A 9573-nucleotide genomic window follows, 5' to 3' on the forward strand; every position below is an offset into this window, starting at 1 on the left:
GAGGTCTTTTGTGGTTCTATACAAATTTTAATGTGTAAAGTTAGGTTGCCTGAAAAATTCCTCTTTTTTTTTCAACGTAGACTTTTTTCATTATAAACTTCCCTCTTAGATCTGGTTTTGCTTCATCCTATAAGTTTTGGCATACTGAACATGTGAACAACCCATTGGTTGTTCAGAAGTGTTTTGTTTAATTTCCACATAGTTATGAATTTTCCAGTTTCTTCCTGTTGTTGGTTTTTTATTTCTTGCCATTTTGGTCAGAAACGATAGCTGGTGTGACTTCAGTCTATCAAATTTGTCAAGACTTGTTTTGAGCTAGGATCTAACCTGAAGAATGTCCCGTGTGCATCCAAGAATGTGTGTTCTGCTGCTGTTTTGCCAAATGTTCTGTATCTATCTGTTAGGTCTGTTTTACCTGAAGTAGAGTCCAAGTCCAGTGTTTCCTTTTTGTTTTGTCTGAGTAATGTATCTGTTGCTGAAAGTGAGTTACTGAACTCCCCTGATACTCCCTTATTGTTGTCTAATCTCACTTCAGATCTGTTTTTACTTGCTTACTATGCTTAGGTTCTCTGTTATTTGGTACATATTTTTTATGATTGTTACATCCTCTTGATGAGTTGATTCTTTATATAATAATCATCTTTACCTCTTATTACAGTTTTTGGCTTAAAGTTTCTTTTATCTAATACAAGTATAGCTGCCCCTGCTGTTTGATTTCTCTTGAATAGAGTGTCTTTTTGCATCCCTTCACTTTGAGCCTGTGTGTTTCCTGAAAGCTGAAGTGAGTCTCTTAGAGGTAGGATATGGTGAGTTGAGTCGTTGTCTTTTTCTCCTTTTGCCACTGTATCCTTTTGATTGGAGAATGGTAAGAAGTTCCTAATTCTTTCTTACCCATTATTGTCTGGCTGTTTTGTAGTTCCCTTGTTCCTTTCTCCCTCTCCCGTTGTTTTCTTTGTGACTTGATTTTCATTATCTTTTGTGTAGATAATGTAGATGTATTATCTACACAAAAATCTAATGTAGATTTTTGCTTTATGATTTCTGTGAGGTTTACATAAGACATCTTAATAGCTTATTTTTGCTGGTAACAACTTCAGTTGCATGCAAAAAGCTCTACCCTTTTATTCCCCTTTTAGGTTTTTGATGTCCCAGTTTCTCTTTGTATATTGAGTATTCTTTAGCAAGTTATTGTAGTGTCCTTATTTTTAATACTCTTACCCTCTAACCTTAATACTCAGTAAAATGGTTAATATACTGCCATATTACAGTATCAGAGTGTTCTGAATTTGACCATATACTTAACCTTTACTAACCAGTTTGTTCATTCATTCATCAGTAGATATTTGGTTTATTTCTACCTTTTAGGTCTTGTGAATATAGGTCCTGTCTGCAGTTGTAATTTAATTGTAATCAAAAGGGCTAATCAAGCCACAAAAGTATGAGGCTGACTCCTGCTAGATGGTCGTATGATCTGCTGGTCTTCCTGTCATTCTTAGAATAGTGACTTTTCCCAGACATTTGAGTCCCTAAATAAAGTTCAGAGCCCAGGTAACTGGGAGTTCGGGCATATCTCGCTGAGGTTACAGATGTAGGCCACGAGCACCACAGTGAAGTGAGTCACATGAACGTCAGGTCTCTCAGTGCTATGTATAAGGCTGTGTTTATGGTATCCTGTATTACGTGTATGGTAGCAGCATGGCTAAAGAAGTGCACGCACCTGAATGTGAGAGTGCTTCATTGCTGGGAGCACTGACCACTGTCTTACCTTCAGTGAGTCACAGCAACGGCAGAGTTCACTGATCCCAGATCATCAGAACAAAGGTGATGATGATAGAAAGTTTGAAATGTGAGAATTACTAAAATGTGACACAGAGACATGAAATGAGAAATGCTGTTGGAAAAAGGGGCACTGATAGATTTGTTTGAGGCAGGGCTGCCAGAAATCTTTGGTTCGTAAAAAATGCCGTGTCTGCCAGGTACGGTAAAACGAGCTGTGCCAGTGCTGGTGAACTGGTAACGTGGGTGCACGGACTCGATGCCAGGGGTCGATGCTGCCATTCAGGGGCGCAGTATTGGCTTCCCTGCCTTGAACATCGTGTAACCTTGGCCATATTTTACTTTCACAAGTTGAACCTGTGCAAAATATTACTTTCTTTCATGTGATTGATCTCACGCAGAAACTCACAAGTTAGAAGAGAACCACTGTTTTGAAAATATAAGTACGATAGTCAAGTAAATGGTTATTGAGACAAAATAGATTTTTGTTGTACTTGTGAGAAGTAGGTTTGTTTGGTTTTTTCCCTGTGTTTATGATATTTTTGGTTCAGTGCAGAATCAAAGCAAAAGAAACCAACAGGAAGAGGGGTAATGTTGGATGTGATTTTAGATGACACCTTTAAACATGGCTCTCATTGCTGCTTAAAAAGCGTATCTAACAAAGTGTTGTGACTTTCCATTTTCAGACTGCCCTGGCACACTTAGAGTCTCTTGCAGTTGATGTTGAAGTGGCCAATCCACCAGCCAGTAAGGAGAGCATTGATGGTCTTCCAGAGACCCTTGTTCTTGAGGATCACACTGGTAAGAGCAAAGTTTATCTCTAATAAACGTGTCAGACGACACGTTGCATATTCAAGTATGTTACCAGTGCACATAGAAGATAAAAATATGGTCAGACATTTTCATTAGATTTTCTGTGAAACTTAGAAATTTTTCAAGTGATAGGTTGGGACACATGTTCTCCAGTCAACTTTTCTACAAAAGCAGTTTTTATTAAATTCCAAATTGTCATGCATTAAGCAGAAATACATTTGCCAATTAACTGATCAAGTGCTGGTTCTTTCATCTTCTGTAGTTATCATTTATGAGTTCCTGTGTTGGATTTCAGTTTTGTTAAAATTGAACCTTGTGGGATTGATGAGTCACATGCTTTGATTGCAGCTATTGGGCAGGAGCAGTGCTGTCCGATCTGCTGCAGTGAGTATATTAAGGATGACATAGCAACAGAGTTACCCTGTCACCATTTCTTTCACAAACCTTGTGTCTCAATTTGGCTACAAAAGGTGAGTTGCAGGTTTACTTTTTTAGAATTAATATTTTAATGGTTTCTTCTACAAGTTAATGATGATAATAGTGTTTTTTAAGCCTGTTATACTTAGCTACGTACTCAAAATATTTTTTAATTTAGTGTTTAAAATTGGTTACCCTTTAATGATTACAGATTAATGGTAATATCAAGCTATTTTACCTTACTAAAGTGTGAGTCCCTTAGTCGTATTCATCTCTCTGTAACCTCATGGACTGTAGCCTGCCAGGCTCCTCTATCCGTAGGATTTCCCAGGCAAGAATACTGGAGTGGGTTGCCATTTCCTTCTCCAGGGGATCTTCCTGACCCAGGGATTGAACCTGGTTCTCCTGCACTGCAGGCACATTCTTTACTATCTGAGCCATCAGGGAATCCCTTTAACTCACTAACATTTTCTAAAAAACAATGTAAGAAAATGATGTTAGGATAAAACTAGTTATATCTTTGATTGTATCTCTGAAATCTGTTGTTTTCAAAAATATCTTAAGCCAGGAAGTCTTTGGGACTACTCAGAGTACTGTAACATTGTACAGATATTCTGCTAACATGAGATGGTATCTCTAAAAATGAGGGTAAACAAGGTCTTACTGTGCAGCACAGGCAGCTGTAGTCAGTCAATATCCCGTGATAAACCCTAACGGAAAGGAATATGAGAAAGAACACACAGATAGCTGAATCACTTCGCCATATAGTAGAAATTAACACAACATTCTGAATCAACTGCACTTCAATAAAATATTTAAAAGGTAAAGTAAAAATGGTTTGATAAATATTTAATAACCTACCAAGTACCTCTGATGCAATTTTTATATACTGTTTTTTAATGTTTACCCAATAATTTTTAAGTATATTTGAATTACTTTAAAAAGTATTCTTTAAATCTCAATGAACTCTATTCTTGCATAAGGGATATTTACATGCAGTTCAGTAGAAGCTCCCAGATTGCTCTCCCAGCTTGATTTCTTACGGATACGGCTCTCTGTCTCTTCCATGACCGTTTCCTTTGATCTCCTCTCTCTCACTTCCACCCTCTCCGTCCTCCCTTTTCTTTCCTTTCTTTTGTTTTGTTCTTGCTCCCCTTCTACTGCCACTTCATCTCTGTCAAAATTCTAGTTAATATCTGTCAGATCCAGTGCAGAAGTGTTCATTATGCCTTTATAATATCTAAAGTTTCTGTCTAGGCTTTCAAGGCCTTCTGGGATCTAGTCTGTCCTTCAGATTTACTCCTCTATACCTTTACTCATGCCTAGCCTGGTGTGATCATGCCCTCACTGTAAAAATAGAGGTTCTAGGGAGGTCCAGCTTCCATTCCACCTTTTTTATTCTTAGCACCCTCTTTCTTTAAACGCCCACAATAGTATCAGAGCCTCAAGAAGGGTCTCGTGTTCTCTGTGCCTGCCGTGTGTCACTCCTGGATGGGACATGTGCGTTTCCCCACTTCATCCTGATAACAACTCGGGGGCATATTGGTGTCCTTACTCTCATTTCCTGGTAGTTGTCACTCATGCAAGGTTCCACGGCTGCAATGTGCTTGGCTGAGACTGGACTCCTATTTGACTCTCAGATGTTGCTCTTTGGCTCCATCTCTATGGCAAGTGCACAGTACCTGTTTGCTGAATTAAGTTCTTGAATTGTAAATATTGCTTATGTTGTACAGTCTTGAATTGTCAATGATTTTGCCTTAACCCAAGGTCATAGTTTCTTTAGTCTCTCTCCTGTCAGGAAGCAGCATAGTGTGAAGCCTTGCCTCTGGGGAGAAGGTTCCCAAGATACATATCTTTGTCACCTTCAACAGCATGATTTCTTGAACCTGTTTTCTATCGGGGAGATCTCTGGGAAAAAGACGATTTGTGAGGGGATTATCTATTGCCAGATGGTAGTCTCTGTAATCTGCCATTGGTCCTAAAATCATGCACTCCCAGTCTAACTGCTTTCCCTGTTCCACCTTCCCTCATTGATTTGTTTTATTATTCAGAAGGCACCTAACTCTTCTTAACTTTCTGAAAAGGAAGTATATGGCTTTATAAAGAAGGGCTGCAGTCCATCTGCTTTGACGTATCTGTACCACACTAGAGTGAGGTTTTACTATATATGTGGAAGATCCTAGGGGGGTGATTTGATGTAATAAATACGTGAATTAAGTAGGTCTCTGGTTTCTCATAGAGTCATAATAATTCACTTCAGGGGAGGACGTGCCCTGCGACTCCTAGCTCGCCCTTGTAGCCCCAGTGCTCAGTGGAGAGGACGGTAGATGCTCAGTGATACTCACTAAAGGAAAGATGAGTGACCTATAACATACAGAACTGATGAGGAGACCTTGTTCCCTCAAAGAAATCACGAGTCTGATTGGGATGAGGGGAAATGGCCTCAGAATTCTGCTTCTCTGATTTGTGGGTTGACGTTCATTTGTTGTTACAGTATTTGGCTTTTTTAGGATAATGCTACTGTTCTGATACGTCATAGCAATTCAGACCTTTCCGTTTGTTGGCTGCGAACTTGCTCTTCTCTCCCTCCGCTTTTCTCCCTCCAGTCCGGGACCTGCCCCGTGTGCCGCCGTCACTTCCCGCCCGCTGTGATGGAGACGCCCGCAGCTGCTTCCGCTGAGCCTGATCGTGACGCGCCCCCTGCAGGTGGCCGTGCTGCGGAGGCCCCCTAAGCCTTCCCACTCGCGCGAGATCAGTCTATCAAAGTAAATCTGCAGATTCCTTCTTGATCCGATGTGCAAATAATTATATATAAATATATTAAAAATGCTATATATAGTCTATGCCATAGTTTAGAAAGAGAATATTAACCTTTCTAAACTTAAGTTTAGGTTTGCAGAAAGTACTAAACGTTTTCAAGCTGAATGTTGAAGTAGTGCATCCATTTTCTTTAGTTTAACATGTTATTAATTGTAAAGTCAAGCTTATCAGTTAATTCTCTCCAGAAGAAATAATCATCTGTGTGGCACACGTTGTTGATTTTGTCTGGAGTACTGCCACTAAGTGATTATAATTAAGCTTTCCTATTTGCATCAAATGTGAAGATTGCGATTACGACAGTAGTAAAATTGGGTTTCGTTGGAAATAAAAAGGAATTATAAAGCATGCTTTTTCTTTGGTCCCTTTGCTTCATCAAAACCTCTTGGTTGGTAATACTGAGTGGTTTTGTAAGAAGGTATATATTCTTTCAAATTAAGACTTTTTAGAATGCCAAACAAAACTTCTAGCTAGAGTATCACAAAATGTTTATATCTTAATTGTAGTCTCCTTGAAATGGTTAGGTAGAAAATTATTATATTTGAACTGGCGGATGTGTGTAAAGTAAAGTTAGTAAAGAAAAGTACTGATCTCCTGTGGTCGGTGCTTGGTGCAGTGAGACTACTTAGATGGCCTTACGAGATCCTTCTGTTTGTCTAAAGTTACACTTGAAGGTCCAGAACACTCATGGCACATTTGTGTAATAAATACTGGATAGAGTTAAAGGTGATTTTCACTCTGTAATATTTTGGAAAGTCTGAAAAAAAAAGTATGAAGGGTTTTAAAACACTCATTCTGTTGTATCCCAAAGGAAAATCTGAATCCTTAAAAAAACTAGAAAGTTAATTGTACTATCTTGTATAAAGCATCAAATTGATGGAGTACAGGACAGATTTGACCACACCTTTTTACAACATATCTAAACCTTCCTGTGTTACAATTTATTATTTTAAAGTATTGCTGGACAGAGATTATTCATATTACATTATCAGCCTTTGTTTATCTGCACTAATATATTTTGGTAAAACTATTCACCCAGAATTAAAATAGTGTCAAATGAAGCTGTAGATGAAAAAGGAATAGATTGTATGATTCCCTAGTAACTGTGTGAACAGAACTGAACAGGTAACACAGCTCTGGTGTTAATTTCCTTACCATAAAAGGAAAGATGCTGACCTCAAATTTAACCTCTGAAAGAGACCTGTTCACAAGCTTTTACACAAGAGAGGAAATCAGCTTTCCTCACATTTTTTTTTTTTTAATGGGAAACCTGACCACAGAGTCATCTCTGTAATTATGAAACCAAACTAAGACTGCACAGCTTTCTGTTTAGGTCGTCCTACCCAGTAGGCAAGTATATATCAACGTGGACATGATATTTAACTTAGGGATGCTTTAGATACCAAGACCGGAGAATGGTGATGGGTCTTAGAATGCCACATTTGAGCAAGTAAAATAGTAAAGCACATAGTGAGTGTACATCCATCAAAGTAGTACATTGATAATTTAGTTTGGACACTAAAACAGGAATGTTTATATGGCTTCCCAAATGCAAAGTTTGCGTTTTATTTGTGTAATTTCTCTGAGTATTTATATTCCATTTCTTTTCTCCATTCTTAAATGAATTTTCACTGTTGGCACATTTGAGGCTTAAATATAAGGAACACAAAACTTGCATTCTAATTTTTGCATATATTGTAAATGTGTCTGGTATTTACAGCAAAATACTGTGTATCCTTTTATGGGTAAAACAAAACTGAACATTGCATGCATGTAATGTGGTGACTTTGTAATTTAGAGGTTCTTCGGGGCATCTGTGACTTTGGAAATGCTTACATTCAGCCTTAATGTTGCATTAGGTAGCATGTTTTCCTTCTGATGTATATAGTCACTGTTGTATAAACTAATCTTTGCTTGTTTTCTACTCCGTGATCTTTCCATACCATATTTCATTGATAATCAGTTAGTGTCAGGGGTCAAATCAGATTAAGGTTAATTCTCATGTGTATATTGTGGAAATTTGTGGTTAGTGTGATTTTTGTTGTTGTTGTTTGTTTCCTTTAAGTAATAATGATCAGTTGTGACACTTACTGGTTAAACTGACGTTGTTACAGGTTTTCTCTGTAATAAGCCACACATTATATTTAGGCAGTATAATGGGACCTTGGTTTTCTTCTAGATAGCAGCTGTCAGAAAGAAAATATTTCTTCTTTGCCTATTAAGATTTAGCTATTATCTGCCAGTTGTTAAGAGGTTTTGGTTCCAAATTCAACCAGCAGTGTTGAGAGCTGAACTTAGGATAGCTGTTGTACTTTTTGCTTTCCATCTGTTTCCGCCCTTCATTCTTGGCTCCCTACTATCTATAAACATCTGCTGTGAAGGAGAAAAGTTCAGTAAGAGTTGGCTTAAAAATTCTGTAAGAAAGAAAATTGAGGTTTTAGAATTGTCATTGTAATAAGCTGATATAATCTGAGGCTGACAAGGCAACTAAATTTTAAAAATTTAGAATAAGTAAAGAATATATGATGGTAAATTAGAAGTATTAGTATTAATTAAAATATTGTTTCTCTTATTTCTCTATGTTAAGTGACGTGACCTAATAATTTTATTATTTTTTAAACGTTTTCTTCTTTCTTGTAATATGAATGCTGATATTTAAAGGTAAATCTATGTGGTTTTCTTTTGTGTTTCTTGTTTATCTCTAAGCTAACTAAGTCTTTAAGATTATTTGTGATCTGGATTTATATATAAGCTGTTAAATATATGTGAACTGTTAAAATGGAATGCAAGCTTTTCAAAAGCCCAGGTCTAAATGTAATGATTGGTTTATTGTTCTACAACCCCAGACCATCATTTTTCGTGTAAATCATAAACAATAAACAGGATATACTCAGTGGTCATTTCTAATATTTAATCGTGTAGTCATATCACTTCTATAACGTAACCTCCTCGAGGATTTAGTGTTAATAGCAAAGAACACAGGTCTTAACAGGAAGTCTGGAATAGGCGCCTGAGCACGTGATTTTATAGTCCTTCTGCTGTGATCCAAGAAGGAAGAGGCTAAAAGAGAACTCGGCTGTACGGAAGTGGTTGGTGGCCTTGCAGAGGGCGAGCCGTTCTGCGCGCTCACAAGGGCTGGATTTCAGCATCACAGGAGTGTCGCCCACATGCGCCTACAGGTAGCACGTGTGAAGCTAGGCAGAAAGGTCTTGTTCCTTCTATGTGGCCGCCTCTTCATGTCTCCCCTCAGGCTTCATACTTTTCTCAGATTTTGCATGATACCTATTCTGGACCAGCTGGCATTGACTATTTCAGTCTCTCATGTATAATGCATTGCTTAGAACTAGACACAGTTCTGTGGTCTGACTAAAGCAGGATCCAGAAGCATTATTGCCATCATCAAGGTGATTCTCATATGACCATTACAACTAGTATATGTTGACATTATTATTATCATTACCATCATTTTTAGGCACATGTATCACATTATTGTCTTTTGCTAAACCTCAAGGTATTGCTAGTAAGCCAGGCTGGTTCCTAATAATTCCTTACACAATTTCCCATTAACCTAATTGAAGGACTACATTCATCCTTACTAAAATTATCTTGTAAAGGTCTGTATGAACTCCTGATTCTTCTCCCAGCCTGTGTCAGTCCCAATTTTGATGAAGCATGCCTTTGGTGTTTAGAGGCTTTCTCCAGGTTACTGATAAATACTGGACAAATCACGGTGAAATACAGGCCCTCCTG

The 9573-nt window shown here is 37.9% G+C and overlaps 1 protein-coding gene across 2 annotated transcripts in view; it reads left to right on the top strand.

The window, feature by feature from the left end:
• Nucleotides 1–8737, top strand: part of PJA2 (praja ring finger ubiquitin ligase 2) — a 72468-nt gene extending 63731 nt beyond the window's left edge. For both annotated transcript variants that reach the window (XM_025292150.3, XM_006067394.4), the window contains 3 exons: nucleotides 2463–2577; nucleotides 2938–3059; nucleotides 5613–8737. In XM_025292150.3, coding sequence (XP_025147935.2) covers nucleotides 2463–2577; nucleotides 2938–3059; nucleotides 5613–5738 — 363 coding nt within the window. In that variant the 3' untranslated portion in view covers nucleotides 5739–8737. The remainder of the gene's footprint in view (nucleotides 1–2462; nucleotides 2578–2937; nucleotides 3060–5612) is intronic.
• Nucleotides 8738–9573: the final 836 nt, after the last annotated feature.

Source organism: Bubalus bubalis, chromosome 9 (assembly GCF_019923935.1).
Source record: "Bubalus bubalis isolate 160015118507 breed Murrah chromosome 9, NDDB_SH_1, whole genome shotgun sequence".
NCBI classification, from domain to species: Eukaryota; Metazoa; Chordata; class Mammalia; order Artiodactyla; family Bovidae; genus Bubalus; species Bubalus bubalis.